General features: G+C 35.6%; 1 protein-coding gene across 1 annotated transcript in view; it reads left to right on the top strand.

Moving 5' to 3' along the window:
* Nucleotides 1-23,999, top strand: part of LOC114754079 (DNA-directed RNA polymerase III subunit 2) — a 39,622-nt gene that overhangs the window by 6,000 nt on the left and 9,623 nt on the right. Inside the window, exons 2-31 of the mRNA XM_028942821.1 lie at nt 1,049-1,130; nt 1,209-1,330; nt 1,630-1,722; nt 1,979-2,051; nt 2,131-2,221; nt 2,330-2,382; nt 3,426-3,490; nt 9,810-9,915; nt 10,010-10,120; nt 10,314-10,373; nt 12,158-12,196; nt 12,346-12,396; nt 12,485-12,583; nt 13,499-13,558; nt 13,651-13,743; nt 14,130-14,231; nt 14,417-14,527; nt 14,643-14,759; nt 15,118-15,234; nt 15,369-15,449; nt 17,820-17,924; nt 18,000-18,080; nt 18,181-18,312; nt 18,417-18,461; nt 20,352-20,429; nt 20,495-20,634; nt 20,747-20,837; nt 22,873-23,000; nt 23,110-23,245; nt 23,324-23,454. Of these exons, the coding sequence (XP_028798654.1) occupies nt 1,049-1,130; nt 1,209-1,330; nt 1,630-1,722; nt 1,979-2,051; nt 2,131-2,221; nt 2,330-2,382; nt 3,426-3,490; nt 9,810-9,915; nt 10,010-10,120; nt 10,314-10,373; nt 12,158-12,196; nt 12,346-12,396; nt 12,485-12,583; nt 13,499-13,558; nt 13,651-13,743; nt 14,130-14,231; nt 14,417-14,527; nt 14,643-14,759; nt 15,118-15,234; nt 15,369-15,449; nt 17,820-17,924; nt 18,000-18,080; nt 18,181-18,312; nt 18,417-18,461; nt 20,352-20,429; nt 20,495-20,634; nt 20,747-20,837; nt 22,873-23,000; nt 23,110-23,245; nt 23,324-23,454 (2,793 nt within the window). The remainder of the gene's footprint in view (nt 1-1,048; nt 1,131-1,208; nt 1,331-1,629; nt 1,723-1,978; nt 2,052-2,130; nt 2,222-2,329; nt 2,383-3,425; nt 3,491-9,809; nt 9,916-10,009; nt 10,121-10,313; nt 10,374-12,157; nt 12,197-12,345; nt 12,397-12,484; nt 12,584-13,498; nt 13,559-13,650; nt 13,744-14,129; nt 14,232-14,416; nt 14,528-14,642; nt 14,760-15,117; nt 15,235-15,368; nt 15,450-17,819; nt 17,925-17,999; nt 18,081-18,180; nt 18,313-18,416; nt 18,462-20,351; nt 20,430-20,494; nt 20,635-20,746; nt 20,838-22,872; nt 23,001-23,109; nt 23,246-23,323; nt 23,455-23,999) is intronic.

The following is a 23,999-nucleotide window of genomic DNA, read 5'->3' as shown; positions in this document are numbered from 1 at the left end:
TACTCGTAAACACGTTTTACGTAAACTAGAATATGGGTTAGGATCATATGAATAATACTTTCTAACCCGACTTGGGTTTAATCTGAACGGGCTAACCCTGAGTTACCTGTATTACCACCCATTCCAAACGGGCTTCTAAACCTTGTGTCTGTTTGAGATCATAGCAGAAATTCTTTATAAACACGTTTCACATAAGTTGAAACAAAACTCCTCTAATATCCTTGTCTCATACTACCTCCGATTCTAATTATAAGAGCCAGTTGACTAATTTGAGGAGATTAAGGAAGTAAGTTGAGTTAGTTATTTGTCCCAAATAGGTGTTGTCTTTCTTAAAACATCCTTGCTGATCAAGTATATTGACTATAACTATCATTGTTAGAAGGGCTATTTTGGAAAAAAAATGTATAAATATGAGAGATAAAGTGGATTGGGGTATTATATTTAGAACCAAAATAAAAGTCAAACAAGGTCTTATATTAAGGACCGAGGTAGTATTTTATAAATCACTATTGAAACTATTTATAAGTTACTTAGTATGTATTTGGGAAAGTTTAAGAAATCTCTTATAAGCACGTTTTACGCAAGTCGAAATAAAATTCTTCTCATGTACTTGTCTTGTATTTGATAAATCATTATTAAAAAACTATTTATAAACTCTTCCAAAACATGCCTTACAAATTTTTCCAAACCGAAATAAATTGTTTCAAACGGGGCTTGAAGGGGTTCTTGAAGGGTTTTAGCCTTGTGGGGACCTGTCTAGTGTAACGGAGCGCTTGAGCGGTTGCCTAGCAGTTGCCGAGGCGTCTGCCGGGTTCGTAAGAGGAGCGCGAGCGAGGCTTGCTAATCAATCTATACTTATCAATCGCTGCTTTTCAAATTGTTTTTGGATTCGTAACCCCCTAGCAGCAGCTGATTTTTTTTCCCACAATGCAGCAGAATCAACCGTACATCCTTTCTTCTTCACATCTTTATTTGTTTTTTTGGATTTCTTCTTCCTTAGTATATAGTTCATTCTTATTTTCTGTATGTTTTCACTGCAAATGTTCAGTGTTGGCGTTGATAAGCAATATCTTGCCGCACCTGTAAAATCAGCTGTCGACAAATTTCAGCTTCTTCCCGAGTTCCTGAAGGTAATCTTGCATTACATGTTGATTCGTTAGTGGTATTTGCTATCGCTTACGGGATGTTATTATACCGGTATTTTGTAGGTTAGAGGATTGGTGAAGCAACATTTGGATTCGTTTAACTATTTTGTGAAAACCGGCATTAAGAAAATCGTTCGTGCAAATGACCGTATTGTGGCGTCAAAGCACCCGAGCATATATTTAAGGTACAAATGTTGGTTTGCTCATACATTTAGTTAGTTGTGCTACTTGTGAGTGTTCTTTGGATATATTTAAGTTTGATATTTTCAATTTTTTGAATTAGACAGTTCTAAATGCTGGAACTGAGAACTGGCGTAAATTTTAAGTTGATAGGTGACACCAAAGTTTTTTCTTAATAACTTAGTTGCGATGAAAAAGGAACTTTGTGTGAATCAATTCATATTGCCGTTCTTTAGTTTGCAAAGGCGTGCGGTACTTCAGTTTGCTTTCTTTATGAGTGGTGGACAATTGGCTCTTTTTGTAGGTTTAAGGATGTCAGAATTGGTGAGCCTTCAATAATGGTAGATGGTAGTCCAGAGAAAATTACACCACATACATGCCGCTTATCTGACCAGACGTAAGATTTGTTTTTGTGAGAAACACTGTCACTATCTTATGTTTTATATCAATCCTTAAGATAGATATTTAATTATTTGCAAGGTTGCTCTTGATTGTGTCTGTTTAGTTCCATGATGTCGCAAGTGAAAGAAAGGAGCAATAAAGTAGTTTTGTGCTGAATGATAATAGGGACTTGTGACTAGACAAAATCTAGACTCATTCTTTGTGTCAAGTACTAACTGAATAGTGTTTCATTTTTTGGTGTCTTACACAAGATATACGGCTCCAATATTGGTTAATATTGAGTATATTCAAGGAGGCCCTGGTCAGATGGCTAAAGTGGAGAAGGTATAAAAACACTATTTATAAATGACTTCGGCATAGACTATATAGATGCTATCAGTCCTGTGTATTTTTTTCGTTGCAGAATGATGTTGTTATTGGAAGGATGCCTATTATGTTAAGGAGTTGCTGTTGTGTCCTGTATGGGAAAGATGAAGCTGAACTTGCAAAACTTGGTTCGTTTGTGTAGAGGATTTAATTTGGATATTTTTGGGTTTTTGTGCCTTTACTTTGTCCTCTTATCAATTCCTTATAGTAATCTACCTTCTTTTCCCAATGGATAGGTGAGTGCCCTCTTGATCCTGGTGGGTATTTCATAATCAAAGGAACAGAAAAGGTGATATTCGGACTTTTCTCAAATGCTTCTTAACATTATATAATTTGCAAAGCCTTTTATTTGTTAAGTCAAGTTGATACTCACATTTAGATTAAAGCAATGTAATTTAAGGAATGAATTTGAAATGATGAAAGTAAAAGAAATAAAATGAAAATTGCTGAATAAGAAAGATAAATAAAATGCTAAGCATCATTTTGATTTCAATGTTATACTTGTTGGGGGGTTGTTACCTAATCCAGTTTTACTTCTTTTTAACTTGTTCCCCATCCGCTCCTAAACATGATACCTTTCCATACTAGAATGAAATCAGCAAAACAATATTGTTAGCAGTTTCTGCTGTGTGTTTCTCAATTTGTGCTTGCTGTTCAAGTGGCAAGCCTTGAACACAGAAAAGTTGGTTGACTGAATTAAGTAGATAGCAAGTTGGAAATATGGATTTGGAAACAGGAGATAAGTAAAGACTCTGGATAAGGAGGCGGACATTGGTGTTTTTTGTCTATCCGTCCTTACTCCTTAGTATTTTCAGTCTTTCCCATGATATAATCTGAAATTGCGCAACACTATTCTTATTCTTATTCTACTGAAACTGATCCATACATATATAGGGACAGAGGTTGACTAAATCACATAAATTCCTCTCAATAATTGAAAAAATAAATCAAAAGATATTATTATGTGATCCCTTAAGATATGCAGAATTCAGTGCTAATAATGATAAAGATAACAAACTGCTAAACACTAAACAGATAAAACTAGTGTTATAAAATGGGCCGAATATGAAAAAGCCAACTTCCAGCGCAATCTTTTCCTTATTATATATTGAATCAATTATTATTGTATGATTTATTGCATGTCCGTTATCCTATAATATTGGTAGGATTCTAGTATTTGAGAGAATGTTGGGGTAGTTTGTACGGTCAACTTCATCAATGATAAATTCTCTCTCTCTCTCTATTCTTTTCTATGAACTCAACTCTTTAGAGGAATGTTGCTTTTATTTTTTCTTGATAATTTCTCCCTTTAATGCCGTAAATCTTTTTCAGGTGATGTTAATGCAAGAGCAACTTTCAAAGAATAGAATAATTATTGACACAGACAAGAAGGGAAAGTTAGTAGTTCTTCTGGATTCTAGTTATACCTTATGCTTCACCTTGTCATATAATTATATATTTATGTAACATATGCATATTTATATTCTAGTTAGACCTCATGCTTCGCCTTGTCATATAATCACATATTTATATAATAATATGTGCATATGGACATGCCTAAATCTTTAATTTTGGATTGATCTCTATCTTCCTTCTCCTCTCCCAGTCTTATGTAATTTGAGTACTCTTGCGTGATATCTGTAGTATCTTATTTTGGGTACTGATATTAATTGACTTAATAATATTGAGTTTCATGCCTTGGATTCTCTTTGGACTGGGGCCTGTATTGAAAGTTTTATTAACTATCTTCAGCTGTTTATGGTGAAATCTGTTTCTTAATGGTTAATGTCTTATTCCTTCCACATTGTAGATTAAATTGTTGATACTATTTCATGTTTCTCAAAGGCTTATTGAAGGATGATCCACTACTTTTGATTTGATTATTTTAGCAAGATGATATTCCGCAACATTCCATCCTATTTTTCATTTGGTGATAAATGTTTCAATATAGCAAAATTTTTATTGAGATGGAATCCTATTGCACCCAATGAAAAATGATGTTTGGACCTTGGAAGTGATAATGGTTACTATGTATTGAAGAATAGGGTAGGAGGGAGATGTCGAGAGACTGTTTAAACTTGTATATTATTGATAGAGAGTCCATGTTTTGTACAGAACACTGGCTCTTCTTAGAATCACAAGAGAGATCAATTACAATAATTAGAAATTAATGTAGTGAGAGAGAATTAGATCTGCCCCTGATTTGTGGCTAGAGATCTGTGAACTGAATGAGGTAAAATAAAAGATATGATAATAACGAGCAAGAGGAGATTTGGGCTATGATTTCTAACACTCCCCTCAAGCTGAAGTATAGATATCTAGCATTTCCAACTTGCCTCGGAGCCCTTCGAACTGTACTTTGGCAAGAGGTTTGGTCATGATGTTCGAAATTGGTTTGATGAGTAGATGTAGGATAGTTCCATTAAGCCTTCTTCCACTTTCTCTTTGATAAAATGCCTGTCAATTTCCATGTGCTTAGTCCTATCATGATAGATCGGATTTTTGGTCATTTCCATACTAGGTTTATTGTCACACCACAAGTGCATAGGTCCTTCATAAGGAATTTTAAGCTCTTTCAAGGGTTTGATAATCCAAATTCCTTCACAGACACCTAGTGCTACTACTCTTGGCTTTGCTCCAGCACTGCTTCGAGACACAACTAACTTTTTTTTTTTTTTTGCTTCTCCATGTAACCAAATTTTCCCAGACATAGGAGCAATATCCGGTGGTAGATCTCCTATTCTCTACAGACCTGCCATGATCTGCATTGATATAAATCTCTATACCTCTTGTTCTATTTTTGGCAAAGAAAATGCCTTTCTCGGGGTTGAGTTTTAAGTATCTTAGGATTCGGAGTATTGCTTCTAGATGTTCTTCCTTAGGGTGGTGCAAGAATTGACTAACAATCTCGATTGCATAGCTGATGTCTCGTCGAGTGTGGGTCAAGTATATCAATTTTCCCACAAGTCTTCCGTATCTTTCTGAGTTCATAGGAGTTCCTTCTGGTTTAATTTCCAAATTACATGTTGTTTCCATAGGTGTCTCATCTGAATTGGCTCCAAGGAGTCTAGTTTCTTGTAAGAGATCTAGAGTGTACTTTTGTTGTGACATATTAATTCCATTTTTCGTTTTTGCCACCTCCATCCTGAGGAAATATTTTATTTGCTTGAGATCTTTGACCTGAAACTCCCTAGCTAGTGCCTTTTTTAGTTGGGTTATAGAGGTCTCGTCATTCCTGATCACAATGTCATCAACATATACAATGAGGATAGTGACCTTGCTGTTGTTATGTCGTGTGAACATCGTATGGTCAGCTTGACCTTGTGAGTAGCCATTTTTCTTTAGGGCTTTGGCAAATCTATCTAACCATGCTTTGGGTGATTGTTTGAGTCCATACAGGGACTTCTTTAGTTTGAAAACCTTAGTGGCATTATGTGGCTTTCGTACTCCATCTGGAATTTTCATGTACACTTCTTCTTTTAAGTCACCATTTAAGAACGCGTTTTTCATGTCCAATTGGTGTAAGGGTCAATCCAGGCTAGTTGCTATTGAAAGTATGACATTAATAGTGTTGAACTTGGCACTGGTGCAAAAGCTTCCTAATACTCTATGCCATAGGTTTGGGTGTATCCTTTCGCAACTAGTCTTGCCTTGTATTTGCTTAGACTCCTATCTGGATTGAATTTAGGTTTGAACACCCATCTGCATCCACCCACCTTCTTTCCTTGGGTTAGAGATATGATGTTCTAGGTTTTATTGTCTTTTAGGGCCTTTAGCTCCTCTTCTATAGCTTTCTTCCAGTTTGGATACGTCACCACTTGTTGGAAGGTCTTTGGTGTCTTTATTTGTGAACTATTAACCACAAAGCTTTGCATTCTAAGAGAAAGGTTAGTATAAGAAACATATTTTTGTATAGGGTATTGGGTGCAGGACGTCACCCCTTTTCTGAGAGCAATAGGCCAGCCTCATTCCTCAAGGTATGTCGTCGAGCGTGACGGTCAGAAAGCTTTTGGACAAAGGAAACTGATAGTCGCATTTCGTTCCTTGAAACATGATTTAAAAATTGCATTAGCTTTCCCCGTGTCACTGACGTCAGCCCCTACTTCAATTAAAGCTCGCTCAGTGTCCGGAATCGGGACCCGGTTGGACCATGGTAACTCGGCGAGTCACTTACTCAGTTGGAATCATGGCTATGCCTTGGAGTGGGTGAGACTCTATTTTCAGCACTTTCTTCCATATTTTGTTCTTGGTTTTGTCTGTTCTCGGTGTCGTTTTCCCTTTGTGGAGTGTGTTCTTTGCTGGTTGTGTCAGGTTCACTTGTTTCAGGTCTGTTAGATGAGTTTTCAGGTGCATTTTCTTGTGTTTCAAGTGTTTCAGTTCTGCTAGGAGTGTCTTTAGATCTGGTAGGTGTAATTTCAGGATTTTGAGATATGGTACTGGTGTTTTCAGATGTATTTGCAGGCCTGGCAGGTTTGTCTTCAGGTCTGATTGGCAGGTTTTCTAGTGTGCATTCTTGTATATTGTTGTTTGAGGCCTGAATTAGTCATTCTTTAGCACCATAGTCCTCCCCCTGAATGGGTAATTTAGGATAATAGGTGTCTTCTTCATAGAAGACATCTTTGGAGAAGTGGAGCTTTTTGGTAATAGGACAATAGCACTTATACCTTTTTTGGGTGGAAGAGCATCCTAGAAAAATGCATTTTTCAGCTCTTGGACTTAGTTTGCCCTCATTGTTGTTGTAGGCAAATGCGGCACAGCCAAGGACCTTTCGTGGCAGGTTGTTAGGGCATGTGAGGATAAGTTTCACAAAGTTTTTGGATAGGAGAGATATATTTAAGAGTTTTAGAGGGCATCCAATTTAGGAGGTAAGTTGTTGTCAGGGTAGCATCCCCCTAGAAAATATTTGGAACATTTTTGTCCAATATTATGGCTCTAGTTACCTCTAAGAGATTTCGGTTTTTCCTTTCAATCACCCCATTTTGTTGAGGAGTGTATACACAGGAAGTCTGTTGATGAATTCCATATTGCTCAAGAAATTTTGTGAAAGAATTGCTCATGTATTCTCAGGCATTATCACCTCTAAGCATTTTAATAGTTGTTTGGAATTGATTCTTAACAAGTGTATGGAATTTTTTAAAGGTCTGATTTTTCTTTTAGTAAATAAACCCATGTTACCCTTGTATGGTCATCAATAAAAGTGACAAACCATCTGGCATTTGAAAGAGTCTTAGTTTTAGCCGGTCCCCATATATCACTATAAATTAGAGTAAATGGTGAAGTTGATTTATAAGTTTGTTTGGGATAAATGGCCTTTGTTTGTTTTGTAAATTGGCAAGTGTCACAATGAAAAAGAGTAGAATTTTTATTAAATAGATTTGGAAGCAAATGTTTCATATAATTGAAACGAGGATGCCCTTGTCTTTGGTGCCATAATATATTATCTTTATTTACAGAAGTCGAGCTAACCATAGCTTGTCTTGTTGAGTTTTTCATTCCCTAGAAATAGTAGAGTCCATCCCACTCCTTAGCTATGCCAATCTTCCTCCTCGAGGTCAGAACCTGAATCACACGCTTGTCATCATCAAAAAAGACTTGGCATTTCTATCCTTTGGTTAGTTTGCTAACAGAAACTAAACTGCAAGTGAGTTTAGGTACATAAAGCACATTATGAATCACTAATTGATCATATAACTCAATAGATCCAATTCCACACATAGGAGCATAAATTCCATTTGCTACCTTGACTTTAAGATCTTTGTGACAGTACTTAAGGGTTTGAAACAAACTTTTGTTGCCAGACATATGATCAGTAGGCCAGTAGCACTGGAGTCAATAATCCAGACATAATCACTAGTTTCCATAGCATTAAGGGAAATTATGGAGTTACTTGATTTTACCAAATTTACTTTAGGTGTACTGGTCTGTTTCTTGAGTATTTGATGTAGGAGTTTTAGCTCCTCTTTGTTGAGGGTGTCTCCATCCTCTTCCCGACTTTTTGTGTGGTAACTTGTCCTAGCTGTTTGCTATTTACCTTTTTGGTTTGGTGGTTTACCATGTAATTTTCAGCCTATATCTTTGGTGTGCCCTCTTTTATTATAGTGGTCACACCATATTTCATTCTTCTTGCTGGTTTGTGCGGAAGAGTTGGGTCCTTTGATGGCAAGTGCAGAAGCTTCATTATGGATGGACACGCCTTTGGTGAGTTGTTTCCAGCTTTCTTCGCACTTCATCATGTTGAATGTCTCGTAGAGAGACAACAAAGGTTTAATATGTACTACTTCCGGTCTTAATTATAAGAACTAGTTGATTAATTTGAGGAGATTAAGGAAGTATTGGTTATAACTATTAAGGAAGTATTAATTTGAGTTGAGTTAGTTATTTGTTAATAGGTATTGCCTTTCCTAAAATATTCTTACTAATCAAGTGTATTGGTTAGAACTATTATTGTTAGAAGGACTGCTTTGAAAAAAAATATATAAATATGAGAGACAAAGTGGATTAGGGTTTTATATTTAGGACCAAAATAAAAGTCAAACAAGGTTTTATATTAAGGACTGGAGGTAGTATTATTCTGCCTCTGACTTCTTCAAACTCATCAGTCAGTCCTAGGAGGAGGAATACATATGTCCTCTCTCTTTAGACTAGTTGCTTGTAGTATTGTGCGTTTGCTACACACTTCTAGGAATGGACTTCAAAGAGGCCCAATTGCTGCCAAATACAGATTAGTGAACTATAAAATTGAACGACAGTCATTTTACCTTGTTCGAGATCACTAAGCTGTTTCTTTAGTTGAAACAAGGTTGCAGTATTGTCCACCGAAGAGTAAGTTTGTTCGGCAGCAGCCCAGATCTCTTTTGCTATCCTTGCGAGGAGATATCCCTCAGTAATTTCAAGAGTCATTGAGTTGCATAGCTATGACATCACCTGGTTTTATGCAAACCAAGTTTCCAAGGTAGGATCCTTGGAAGTGGTTGAACCGCCTCACCATTAATATATTTCTCTTTTCGCCTCCCTCTGCGATACATGAGTATGCTCTGTCACCACTGTAGGTAGTTGCAACCGTTCATTTTGTGCACCATAACCATACTCTGGTTTTTGGTTATGGAAGCAAAGTCTATAGGTGCCATGGTGGACAATGTGACTGGACTGGTTGTTGAGGCCAAGGTTTTTGAGTTGCTCGACTAGGTCTGACTTGATGAGTCATCCATCAGGGTCGTCGGTCTAGTACCTATATTCCCTTGGTTTCGTCATAGTGAATGGAACAGAGGTGGAAACTTGCTAGAGTCCATTTTACTAGCACTCTGATGCCATATTGAAGAATAGAGTAGGAGGGAGAGACTGTATAAACTTGTATATTATTGATAGGCAGTCAAGCTTTTATATAGTACACTAGGCTCTTCTCAGGATCACAAGAGAGATCAATTACAATAATTAGAAATTAATGTAGTGAGAGAGAAAATCAGATCTGCTCATGATTTTTGGCTAGAGATTTGTGAACTAAATAAGATAAACTAAAAGATATGATAATAATGTGCAAGAGTAGCTTTGGGTTGCGATTTATAACACTATGAGTTTTTTATTAAATTGTTCTGTGCCTGCTTCATAGAGTGACTGATTCTTTAATAAATTTTTTATAAATATCGAATATTTTATTTTATATTTTCTTCATGGGTATGTTGTCTTAATGGGTATTTTGACTCTTTCTTTTGCTATCAGCATCACTGCATCTGTTACAAGCAGTACGGAAGCAATAAAATCCAAAACAGTTGTTGTGATGGAAAAGGAGAAGATTTGGTTGCAATTAAATCAATTTCCTAAAAAGGTTTCCATTTTGTGTTACTCACTGATGTTAAACTTTACTCCTTATCATATTATAAGTAGGCTTTGGTCATTTGTTCCTTATAATTCTTTTGAAGGTCCCTATTATGATTGTAATGAAAGCTATGGGGATGGAGAGTGATCAGGAGGTTGTACAAATGCTTGGAAGAGATCCCCGTTATAGTTCACTACTTTTACCGTCTATTGAGGTAATGGTACAAGATTATGATTCCATAAAAAAAGCATACTTATGCACTTAGTGAAGGAAAAAAAAACTCAGGTGTTGCATGCTACTTTATTCATCTATAAATGTGTGTTTAGATAGTCTTTATTTGCTTAGACCTGTTATCTTATTTTATTGGCTCCATTATTGAGCTCTGGAATATTTTCCTCCATTATTAGGAATGTGCAAAAAATGGTGTATATACTAAAGAGCAAGCGCTGGAGTATCTAGAGTCAAAGGTTTGTTATCTTTTTTTTTTTTTTTTCCTGATGATTGTGAAGATTTTCTCAATATAAGATGTCTTGGGGCTGACCATATTTTTGTTTTCTTGAAAAAAGTTTTGGTGAGTTCAGTGTCAAGAACTCACCAGGGCTAAGTAGACCATATACTCTAAACCATTATTTTGTTAAATTATCTTCCCATTATTTGGACCTAAAGAACCTTGGCCCTATGTGAGCATTGAAACCAATATTGGTATTTTGGTTCATCACTTGAAGCTTTATGGAGTACAAATGTTTTAATGATTGTATTATTATAGTGATGGAGAAATTCTTTAGCATTATTTTTTTTTTTAAATTGCATTGTATTTGCTTTATATTGACGAATGAAAGTGTATGTGAGTGGTCAATTGGCATTAGGCTGTCTTTGGGACCAGTTGACATTGATTTAACATAAAACAAATCTGTACCCCACAATATTTGATTATAAGAAGTAAGTATCATTGTTTTAGCTTTTGAATTCAACGTAATACTCATAAAAATCTTGTATTTTGAATCTTACAGGTATTAAATAACAGTAACTACGTAATCAAGTAGTTGATAACCTCGATATTGATAAATAAATAACATTTTGATTTTTTGTTTTGTTTTAGTGATGATTGAAAAAGGTGTTAGATTTATGTTATTTTTGTTGTAAGATATTTATGATAAGAAGTTTCAACATAAGGGTGAATTTTGTAGGAAAAGCATCTAATAAGAAGTTATGTTTTGGTGTAAGATGGTCTCGATCAAGATGAGTGTCAATTGACACCTCCTTATGTGCATGCATGTAACAAATTCTAGTTTGGCCTTAGAATTAAGTCGTTCATTTTGTCACTTCAATGTTTTTTTTTCTTGGGAAGACAACCCAAAATAACCACTGAGCGTAGCAAGCTATGGGAAGCATTAAATGCAACCACATTTTATTTTATAACAATCGAAGGGATAAAGTAATGGCATTGAAGAGACATGGATTTCTATTCCTCCTTTCATATATTACTACCTCCAGTTCTTAACATAAGAGCTAGATAACTAATTTGCAAGTATTAAAAAAATTAGTTAAGTTAATTATTTATAATAAATTAGTGTTGTCTTTTTTAAAATATTCTTATTAATTGTGTGCATTAGAATGAAAATACTTAACACGTGTAATCAGTATGGGGAAAAATGAATAAATATGGGAGACAAAATGGATTGAGTTTTTTTATTTGGCACCAAATTGAATCTTCAACTGGCTCTTATATTTAGGACTGGAGATAGTATCGTCTTTTCCTTTTTTATACACCTGCATTGCCAAGAAATTGTCAGATGCACACTTGTTAGGTAGTGTACGTAAAATTTTAGTGTAATAAGAGTTGCCAATTTTTATCTGTATAACTCTTTTAGTGTTTTTATTTTTGGTTAAGGTGCAACTGTGTCCTGTAAGTTTTCACTCAGGAGCGTTGGGTATCCAAAACTTTTTTTGGATGCAAATTTACCTCAAAAGTTTAAAGTCGTAACAATATTGCACCCTACCATTAAAAAACTAATATTGACTGTTAAAATAGTGACTTTGACCATTAGCATTTTAAACGTTAAGGGGCAATGTTGTTATGATTTTAAACTTATGAGGATAAATTTGCACTCAAAAATAGTTTAGGGTGCCCATTGCTCCTGAGTGAAAACTTCCAAGACAAATTTTCACCTTAACCCTTTTTATTTTTATACATATATATATGCTTAACATGTTTTTCTTATTAACCTGATGTTTGTATTTCTTTGTTCAGGTCAAGAAGTCCATGTTTGCAAGTGATTCATTTGAAAGGGTTAGTGAATCTCTGTGTGTGTGGGGGTCTCAACACGGCCACACAAACAGATAATAGAATTGTTTAATTGATGTATTTATGCAATTGATAATATCGTATGATAACTTTGACACTTTTTTTGTGATGTCAATTCGGAACATTTTATATAGGAAGGCAGAGCATACTCTGTCCTGAGAGATGTATTTCTTGCAAATGTGCCAGTAAGTTGATTTCAGTCAGTTGAGGGTTCTTACACTTGGTGATTATTGTTGAGACTGATCTAAGCTGCTTCTGTTTTTCCCCCATCAGGTGCATCAGAATAATTTTAGGCCAAAATGTGTATATGTTGCTGTTATGATCAGACGCATGATGGATGCTATTCTAAATAAGGATACCATGGATGACAAGGTAATATCTTTCTTAATATGTGAGACTGTATAAAGGCAATAAAGAAAAGGTTCTGTTTTACATGATACAAGAGTAGGGAGAGCCTTGTTACTTGTGCTTCATGAATGAAATGTGCTTCAATGAAGAAGGCAGACTTTTTTCAAGGGTTACAATAAAAATTATTTATGTGCCTTTACTTAATTGCTTAGTATTGACTTGAAATGGTCATAGACATGGTATATGAGCCCCTATGACCCAGCTGTCAGGAGTTTGATGCTTGCCACTCTCCCATGCTCCATAATTAATTTGATATTTTTGCACTGGGTATGGCCAACCTGTTTCGTGTCCATCTTTCAAGCCCAAATGGCTTTTGCCGAGGAGGTTTAAATATTACAAGGTCCATAGGGTTGGACCTTGTCCACAATGAGAAAATGACTTTAGTGTATTGGAGATTATGGTAAATTTATTTATTGGCATTCAACAAACAGTTGAAGTGGTCATTGACAAACAATGTCGAAAATATTCTGGAATATTTCTATTAATATGAGCATTGAGCTTATGAAATCAAGTAAATAAGAAGATTATCGGGGAATAAGTGCCCAGTGGCTAAAGATTTAGGGTGGGAAAAGAAACAGGAGGGATGATGATATGTAGGTCTGTAATTATTATCAGGATTATGCCAGATTTGGTATTCTTTACATCTTGTTGATACTCATATTTATAATATTTTTTCCCCCAAAACATACTCTAACAACTGAAGCCAATGCAACCTCACTTTCCATTTAAACTAATGCATTCAGCTTGAATGATCACATGAATCACATAATTTATTAGTCATTTCAAGAGCATCCCAAAAATAATGTCCCCTTTTGCTGCGTGTAGGGGCAAGGTCTATGTGCTATATCTATTAACTGTGTCGTTTAATTTATTCTAAAGGATTATGTGGGGAACAAGCGGCTGGAGTTATCTGGCCAATTAGTATCTCTTCTTTTTGAGGTAGCATCTAATTTTATTTATGCACCTGTTTGTTTGGAGATACTTTGCACGATTTTCATTGCACTAATTGTTATGCTTTTGATTGTTTTTAGGATCTCTTTAAGACGATGATAAGTGAAGTTAAGATGTACGTTGATAAATTCTTGGAGAAGAATAACAAGACAAACCGCTTTGACTTTTCTCATGTGAGCCCTCTTTAATATCTATGATTGAGCATTATCAAATGCAAAATGTAATCTATGCAATGCTAATCGAATTCATTCCTCAAGGGGTTCATCTTTTGGTTGCCTAAATGTATTTACTGTTGAATATAAGATCTAACAATAATGAAATAAAATTATATTTTCAGGCAAAGATTCAAAACTAGATGAATGAATTGGAAATAAAAATGTCACAGCAACTGTTATTCATTTATGATTTTTTATTGAAGTTTATCACGTGATATATATCACAGCTATTAGAATGTTTATTCAGGAATTGTTTTATACTTTGTCTGTTCACCTTGATCTCATGGTTGTCTTGATTTGTCTTGATTTCTGCCTACATTTCGCCCCTAATATGTGTATTATAGTATGTTACTAGAGACTTTATCACATCTGGGCTGGAAAGGACTCTCTCGACTGGTAATTTTGACATCAAAAGGTTCAAGATGCACAGAAAAGGGATGACCCAGGTTTATTACGTTCTTAACAATTTTACTTTCCATCATCTTCATATATTATTGGAAATATGATCACAGAAGGGGTTTATGTCTTGGTGAGAGCTTGAGTGCTGGGGATAAGGTCGCTTTATCATTTCTTGGCTCTAGGCCCTTAATGCAATTACACATTCTGACTGATGAGATTTCTCTATTTATAGGTGCTAGCTAGGTTATCATTTATAGGGACCATGGGGCATGTGACAAGAATCTCTCCGCAGTTTGAGAAATCCAGGAAAGTAAGTGGACCTAGAGCTTTACAGCCTAGCCAGGTAAGCCACATTTTTTCAGGTATTATATGCCATTGGACAAACTTCTGACCTTTAAAATATCTTTTCTACCTTCTGATTCACGCCCTCCATTTTTGTTCTATTCCTTTCAATACAGTGGGGAATGCTTTGTCCCTGTGATACTCCAGAAGGCGAGGCCTGTGGATTGGTGAAAAACCTGGCTTTGATGACTCATGTTACTACTGATGAAGAGGAGGGCCCCCTAATTTCTCTGGTATGCTTTTTCTAATGTAATTCCCGATTTTTTTACTACCTTCAGTCCTAATTATAAGACCTCGTTTGTAGACTATAAACGAGGTCTTGTGATTAAGACTGGAGGTAGTGTTATTTTGGCATATAAATTCTTATATTTTTAATTTGTAGTCTTTATTATTTTTGTGAAGAAATTTTTATATTGTAATTGTTTCATCTAGAGTGTGGGATATGTATGCCCTTCTATTTGTTTGGTTGTTTGAAATTTGTTTCTATGTCAAGGTGCCTCCTTAAGTGTGCATGCAAGAGTATAGGCAGCTGGCACATTGTTTCTTAATTTGTGTGCTATAATTTCTGAAGCTTAATTATATCTGTGGCAGTGCTATTCTTTGGGTGTTGAAGATTTGGAACTGCTCTCTGGGGAAGAGCTTCACACGCCAAATTCATTTCTTATTATTTTTAATGGGCTGATACTTGGCAAGCATCGGAGGCCACAGGTACTGTAATTTCTGTGGAAGTTCCCTCTTGATAAAGCAGAAGAGGCACACATGTTTGCACTAGTATTCCTGTGAAGTTATTATTGACATAATCATCATCATCATCATCATCATTTTTTTCCTCTCTTTTCAAGCGTTTTGCTACTGCAATGAGAAAGTTGAGGAGGGCTGGAAAAATTGGCGAGTTTGTAAGTGTTTTTGTCAATGAAAAGCAGGTAAATACTTCTAATTATAGTTTTTTTAATCTGTTTCTGCCATTTTCTGGTGTCTTGGTTCATTTTCTTTTGTCTGTAAATTCTACTTTGATTTAACTGTTTCTGTGTATCTTAAGGGCATCTAAGTGGGTAAAGAATCTTGAGTAGGTAGTTTTTACTCATTATGGGAGAATTTCAAATGAGTCTCACATTCTGAACTTAATTTCCAATGAGGCCCAAGACATTCTGAAATTTTATTTCAGTCTTCTTGACCCAAAATGAAATTAAGGTTGAAGTAAAAATGACCATGTTGGTCCTAAAAATTTTAACAACCTCATAGGTAAGTTTGCAAGTGAAAAATATGCATTTTAAATAGGTAAGTTTGCAAGTGAAAAATATGCATTTTAACAAGAAAGAAAAAGCTAAATAAAAACTGTACATATGAAAATTTACAACCCCCAATTTTCATTACAACAAAATGTGAACATGAAAGATTTGAAAGATTCACAATGCTTATACGCAAGCTTGCAAGTCAAAATATGCAAATTTTCATATAAACACTTATAAATTTTGCATGTTCACATCTTGTAATGAAAATTGAGCTGTAGGTTTTCATATGCGCAGTTGTTATTTAGCTATTTTTTATTGGTAAAATGTGTACTTCCACTTGCAAAACTTACCCATGATCACTTATGAATTTTTCATGTTCATCTTATTATTGTGAAAATTGGGAGTTGTAAAATTTCATATTTACAGTTGTTATTTAGCTGTTTTTTGTTGTTAAAATGCATTTTGGTTCAACGTGACTGAAATGAAGTTTCAGATTGTTTTGGGCTTGATTGGAAATTAAATAGAGACTTTGGGACTTGTGTGAAATTCTCCCTTTAAATATCTTATAAAGCATCCTATACTACTCAATGTGAGACTTTCGTATTTGTTACTACATCTTTATTGGATCTTATATCACGATGTAGTAATATCCTCTAGCCACCCTCCTTATCTTGAAGAAGAGGTGGTTATTGCCATTGTTGTTATCAAACCAAGAAACTTAAATTCTCTTCTGATATTTATTTAACATGTCGTCTCTCATATGTTATTGTTGGCCTTTTGTGTTGAAGCATAGGTATAGTTAGGTTTATCATAGGGGCTAAAGAAAACACTCACTTCAGCTGTGGACGTCTTTATTTGTAATATTCTAAAAGTAACGTTGATGTAGCCACAAGATATCAGATACTCAATCATGAAGATAATTGTAACTGTGGATTTTGGGAAGTTTTGTTCCATATTTCATTCATCATACCAATATTTACACACACACACACACACACACAAGGGAGGCAGCCACAAGATATTGGATGTTCAATCCGGCAATCCCCCAAATCATGGGGGAGAATCAAACAAAATAAGAAACAAAACAAAATAGGAAATAAAAAAGTAGGAAACAAGATAAAGATGGGAAACAAGATTATATAGATATATAGGTAATTGAAAAATCTACGACATATTCCTGATATAATCTTTCTTAAACAGAGTAATAAATAAAGTTGAGGAGATATTCAGAACAATAAAGGACTCAGTTATTGGGCCTTGTGAAGAAAGCCCTAAAATCCACCAACACGTGACAATTGTAAGACTCCTAGACAAATGCAAACCCCTAATCCTTGACAGCCCCAGTTGAATTTTGATCAAGACCTGTGCAAGCACGGGGAACCCTTAAAAGTCAACTCTTTGAGGAAGGACCATGCCACTTGATACTACAAGAGTTACTGTTGCCTTTTTTTTTTTGGCTCTCCAATACGAGACTCCATCAAACTCTAACACTTATCTTGGCATAAGTGATCTGCTTCTTAAGAGGTTCTTTGGTTTAAATATCTTAATTTCGTTTGGGAGTATACCTTTTAGCTTCACAATATCATCCATCCATCCATCCATCTTTCCATTTAATAAAGTGGTAACGTTGATGTGGATAAACACGCCTTAGTTCACATGTGTTATTCGATGAAACAAGTGAATACTTACAGGGAAGGAACACCGCCATGGGCTCGCAAGCCCATGATTACTAATGATGCAAAAACAGATCACAACACATACAAAGGCAAAGAGGAGAATAAAACATGCTAAATCACACGCGCGCGCGTGTGCACGTATGTGTATGCATGCAAGAATTATTATGTTTGTGGGTCTAAATAATCTCCATCAGTTGACACTGTTATAAAATCATTTTAGCTTATTGCTGATTCTCATTGCTTCATTATTGCCCTACACATCTCTCTTGCTTTATATGCAGTTTTGTTTCACTTCCCAATTTTCTTCAGTGACACTGTTTTGTGCAAGATACTTTACTAGTTGATGTAAGTGAAAAACTGATATGGTTGTAATTTATCTTTTTAGCGGTGTGTTTACTTGGCTTCAGATGGCGGTAGAGTTTGTCGTCCACTCGTCATTGCTGACAAGGGCATATCAAGAGTCAAAGAGCATCATATGAAGGAGTTAATGGTTAGTTTACTTAAAGCTTTTATTGTGGGAAGAAAGGAAGCTGCTCATATGAATTCAAATTTCATGCTTTTTCAGGATGGAGTGCGCACATTTGATGATTTTTTACGTGATGGCTTGATTGAGTATCTTGATGTTAATGAGGAAAACAATGCCCTGGTTTGTTTTTCTCTTACTACTTGTTGCCTCTTTTAGTCATAAAATCTTGTTACTATTTACTAATGAAAGTGAATCTTGCTGCCTTTTTTCTATGTTGTAGATTGCTTTATATGAAGGAGATGCTACAGCAGAAACTACTCATATTGAAATTGAGCCTTTTACCATCTTAGGGGTTATTGCAGGGCTTATTCCCTATCCTCATCATAATCAGTCACCCCGAAACACTTATCAGGTTTCCTCATCTTTCGTTGCTCTTGTTTCCTCTTTCTCTCATCTAAACTCATTATATGCTTGTTGCCTTGTATCATGAAATTCATTCTTTTTGGATAACTGTAGTGTGCGATGGGAAAACAAGCTATGGGGAATATAGCTTACAATCAGGTAAAATTGTTTTTCTTGTTTTTATGGAACAACTGTAAAAATTTGGAGCTTTTTTTTAAACACATAATTTAACAAGTTTTCAATGGATTTGTTTTTTATGCAAGTAAATATGTATGTTTGCGCAAGTGTGCAGGTCCATGTCCACATGGATCAAGATTTGAAATCCTCATGATTTTGTGAATTGATCTGAAACAGACAATATACTCTTTTCTTTGATACGAGTGAGGAGGATCCTTGTTCATATAGTCATGTCATGGGAGAATTTGCAACAGTACTCCCAAAACTAAGGAGAGTGTATTATCCCCGGGATTTAACTTATTTGACAATAGGTTCAATAAATAAAATAAATAGTAAAACACACTTCTAATGGATTCAAGTAATCAAACTGTCAGAACAGTAAAGGGGTATTCATAGCAAACAATATGTCATGGGTAGTTTTGTCGATTTTTGTTGAAAATATGCCTACATTTGTGATTATAAATAGTGTCTAATGGTGCTTGTTTTGACGTCATAGGAATTATTCCCAAAAATAAGTATCTTACATTGCCCCTTCTATGGGTAATCTTGGCTTGTAAGTTGGACAGGAAGTTGTTCTTTGCTACTCTGATTAAAATGTAGTCATGGGAATGGAGGCTGTGAGGATTTCACTCTAGATCACTTGATTGTAGAGATATAGGTTATATGTCAAAAGGTAGTCATCCAAAATACATATGCTATTATGTGCTGGCCCAGTCATGAGTTTTATTTCCATTAAATGTATGGTGGTCATTGATTTTTGGCCATGCATTTACTATTAACTGCGTCAAATGCATCTTGTAGATGTAGCTCCTGGAGTCAAGCCATTCTCGTGTTGTCTTTGCCTTTGGATTTCTCATCTATGGATGTCTTGCACCTTGTACCCTTCTTGGGTGGTGGTTGAATAAGACCCACCACTTTCTTGGGTGGCAAAAACAACCTGTGCTCCACCATACTTTGCTTGAGTGGAACCCCATTTTGAGCTGTTAGGCCTTCTTCTTGATCTTATAAGGCTTTTCTTGCCTTCTTGGCTTGTCTTTACAAGAATATCTCTGGCATCCTTGCAAGAGATTGGGCTTCGTGTGTGGTCTGAGGTTTAAATAAGTGAAGAGGCCTTGTGTAATCTTCTTGTAAAGCTGAAATGTATGCTTTCAATAAATACTCTTCGGGAAACTGAGGGTTTGTTTGGGTTGTAACAGAAGTGCTTCTGAAAAGTACTTTTCTACAAATCGAGATAAACTCTTCCATATATTTATTTCGTATATCGTAAAAGTACTTTTAAAACCATGTTTTGATTCTATCCAAACACCTCTGGAAGCTTGAAGGCAATCAATATCATTGTTAAATTCTGTTTTGCTCCAATGTTGTTGAAGACGCAACATATTCCTTTCTTACATGTATCCTTGCAATTGTGTTGACATTGTGAAGACCATCTTGCTCAATTTTTTGACTAGGTTCAATTTCTCCTACTGGCATCCAATCTTGTTGAGCCATTCCTCCGTTACCTTTGTGTTGTTCTTGTGGGTGCCAAGACCTGAGTGTTTCTGATACCACCTTTGTAGAATATTTATTGGGAATGAGAGATAGTGGGAGAAAGGAGGAGAATGAGAGAGAAAGATAGAGCAGAGGGGGGAAAAGAGAGAATAAGGAGAGATAGAGTGGGATGTGAGAGAGAGAAGGGAAAACTTTACATTCACAAGTTTTATTACAACATATTGAATCCCCCTTATTTATAGGCCTACTTAATGACTTGTTAACTAGTTCTGATTCTTTCCTTTTTGTTAGCATATCATATCATGTTACTCTTGCAAAAATTGACATGCTCAATGTATTTTATTAACTAAATTTTCTTTGGATGTTATGTTACTCTTGTAGCTTTGCCGGATGGACACCTTGTTGTACCTACTGGTTTATCCTCAACGACCTTTGCTGACTACCAGGACAATTGAACTGGTTGGTATATTGTTACCCCTGTGTTCTTCAAATAAAGTGTTGGGGCTAATCCTTAATTCTTTCAGGTTGGGTATGATAAGCTTGGAGCCGGCCAGAATGCCACAGTGGCTGTTATGAGCTATAGTGGCTATGACATAGAGGATGCAATTGTCATGAACAAGGCATCTCTTGATCGTGGGTTTGGCCGTTGCATTGTTATGAAAAAGTAAATAACTTAATTTGGTGATTTTACACTTCATCTTGTTGGGCAGTGTTTTGCTGTATTTCTTTAACCCTTCATCTAAGGTGACCAAGACATGGTATTTCCTTATGTATAGGTACACTGCTATTAATCAAAAGTATGATAATAACACATCAGATAGGATACTTAGGCCTGATAGAACTGCAGATAATGCGGGGCGTATGCAGGTAACATGCTTTGATAGAAATCACTCTTCTATTGATTTTATTGTGTACTGATTTGTTTGAAATGTACTAAGGTTATACTGCCCATAACTTATTCATATATTGTGATTCAAGAATTGTTTTGGTAACCAACTTTCTAGGGGAAAACTGTTTTGTGTACTGCCAAGGCGAACTTTTTATTCATAGGGGCTTTTGTCAAGTTAGATTTGGCTTCCATATGTTCTATAAGTCCAGTGAGTCAATGCTTATTCAGAAGTTCAAATAATCTAGAGCATTATTGACTTCTAGGATGAACCTTTGAAGAGACTGATGAGTGGTCATAGGAAAGAGGCGGTTTAATGTATCTTCCTCTGAGTAAACGCATTAATGCTTGTTGATAGGTTGATGGGCTAGGAGCTAAGAAGAATGTACAAATTTATTATTATCTCTTGAGCTTATAAGATATATAGTAGCGTCCATAAACTCAATCTGGGGGGTTGGGGGGGGGGAAGAGATAACAAAAGTTAGTAATCCTGCACTCCTGCTGAAATTTGTGAGGATGTGTCAAGAATACTTAGATGAGCAAACGTGAAATTCAGTTATTGCAGCTTTGATTTTGGACATTATCTTTTTGTTATTACATAGGTGTACCTCAATGATTTTGTTTTCTGATTTTTCTTTTGATAAAATCCTGATGAATTTTAACGTGCTTAGTTTTGTTACGGGGAACCCAGCTCTTCATAATGTCTCAATCTTGTGCAATGAATCCATGGGAGCATTAATGGCATTACTCCCGAATACATAATTTTTGTGTATTTTCTTGGGACGCCTCCTCTTTTCTGCATTGAGCTACTGTGCATGTAAAAGTACTTTAAAGCTCCCAATTTTGAATTTAAAAAATTCCTCACCCAATACTTTCTTTAGGTGAGTGACTTCATTACATAATATCGTCTTTGTAAACAACCAGACTAGTGCCTTCTAATACCTTGAGGAAAAGGGATGTGATTTGCTTCCCTTTGTGTAAAACCAGGCCTTAATAATTCCTCCAAAACACGCTCTTATGGATTGCTTGAGTCCATGTAGAGATTTTGTAATCTGTGCACAAAGTTGTTATTGAATTTGTTAAGCCCAGAGGGACGTCCATGTAAATTTCCTCTTCAAGATACCCATTGAGCAAGGTTACAATTCTGAAGGAACTTCTCTATCTGCCAAAATTACCACCCAAACCATCTTGGATGAACATCTTTGCTTGCTCTGGGAAAAGTAGTGCCTTTTGACGAGGATTATCTCATTTTAAAGCAAATCAGATACAGGTGGCGATTTCTTTTAGAACACTCACTACTTGGCTAGTTTTGCCAAATCAATTTCCAAAGCATTTTGGATATGTTTGGGAATTTGGAGGGGAGCGGAGAGTAAGGGAGGGAATGGAAAGGGAAGGAAGGGGATATGTTTGGTTGGTTGTATTTGTATTCGGGCATCATGTTCTTATACGGTGCAATACAACTGACCTTGTCTTTTCCAATTTTCTGAACAATCAAATAATGCAAATGAATACGGTCTGTGCTCGGCTGTCTTGTTTGCTGCGTTCCCATCCATAAGTGCGCAGAGATCAGTTGTTGTATCTCCTGATTATTCAAAAGGTGATTTAAGTTAAGCTTCTATCTGACTGTGACCAAACACTGTTGAGTCTTCATCTTGCTACTTATCTTCAGCCTGAATCTCTCGTACAGCAACTGGTTCCTACCATTGGGCTTTTCCTGTCATGGACTTTGCTATAATAAATTTGCTAGCAAATATTATTCGCACACAAATTCAAGCATGTTTCTGAGGCTTTTTAATTCTTTCTTTGCTGTGGCATAATTGTGATTTGTGAGAAACATATTGATGTGCTGTCATTTTTATAGTACTGTAGACATCTTTTTTTTTTTTTTTTGGCCAAGACAACTCATGATTGATTGAATTAGACCATAAATCTATTGTCCACAAAAACTATCTATGTTGATTTAAATGTGATTTAAATATTTTCCTATGCTGTTGGATATTTTCCTATTCTCCTTAGATACTTGATGATGATGGGCTTGCTGCACCTGGGGAAATTATAAGGCCAAATGACATATATATCAATAAACAATCCCCTATCAATACGAAGACTGAAATGAAAGGATCTGCTGCAAATTTGCCTGATAGGTTAGTCTTTGAACTTTGAGTGGAAATATTGGTACCAAGGGGACTTCTATTAGAGTCATGCTGCATGATGTAATATCCAATGTATTTTTTTTGGTTTCCTCACTGCCAGCGCATATCAACCTAGTATACAAACATTCAAAGGTCCTGAAGGAGAATCTTGTGTAGTGGACAGAGTGGTTCTGTGCTCTGATAAGGATAACAACATGTGTATCAAATTTTTGATTCGTCATACTCGTAGGCCAGAGGTAAATAGTTTTAGGTTTTGTTGTGGAGAGTTTTACTTATTTTGAATTTTCTTATGGACTTTATTTTTGTTGCTTTAGCTTGGTGACAAATTTAGCAGCAGACATGGGCAAAAAGGTGTTTGTGGAACAATCGTTCAGCAGGAAGACTTCCCATTTTCTGAGCGTGGCATTTGTCCTGATCTGATTATGAATCCTCATGGATTTCCTAGGTAATATGATTCATCCATCAATCATATTCTTCAATATGGCATGTGGGAAGCTGGGTAAAAACTTGTTCAATTTCTTTTGACATATCAAGTTATTTGCCATATGGTTGTAAATGAGGGAGATCTGACGTGAGTAGTAAATATTTGATTATTTGGGCATTATATTTAATTTAGAATAAGGGTTTTCCTATTTTAGAGTTTATTTGTATTTGGATATATTGAAATAAGGCATTATATTGGGATCATTAATGAAGTTCTGTTTTTACTCTCTTAATCCCATCCTATTTTCTTTTCCCATCTTTTGCATCACAATGTCATAATAAAAAGTTTAAACTTATCTTTCTATAAGTATGTTGGAAGGCTACTTTATGGATTCATGATTGTTTTCCCTGCCAGTCCATTTCTATATTACCTTGGATAGAGAAAGAGGAAAAATTGAAGATTTCACACAGTACTTGTGATCGAAACATTGACAGCTAAAATATTTTAAGGAAAGTTATTTGCCTATTTGTGGGTGGCTATTTATGTGATGTAGGCTTTTACTTTTC

The sequence above is a fragment of the Neltuma alba genome, unplaced genomic scaffold (genome assembly GCF_004799145.2).
Source record: "Neltuma alba isolate B1F8T4 unplaced genomic scaffold, ASM479914v2 tig00010068_pilon, whole genome shotgun sequence".
Classification (NCBI taxonomy): domain Eukaryota; kingdom Viridiplantae; phylum Streptophyta; class Magnoliopsida; order Fabales; family Fabaceae; genus Neltuma; species Neltuma alba.
Note: the sequence above shows the minus strand (reverse complement) of the source record. Positions and strands in the feature narration are given on the sequence as shown.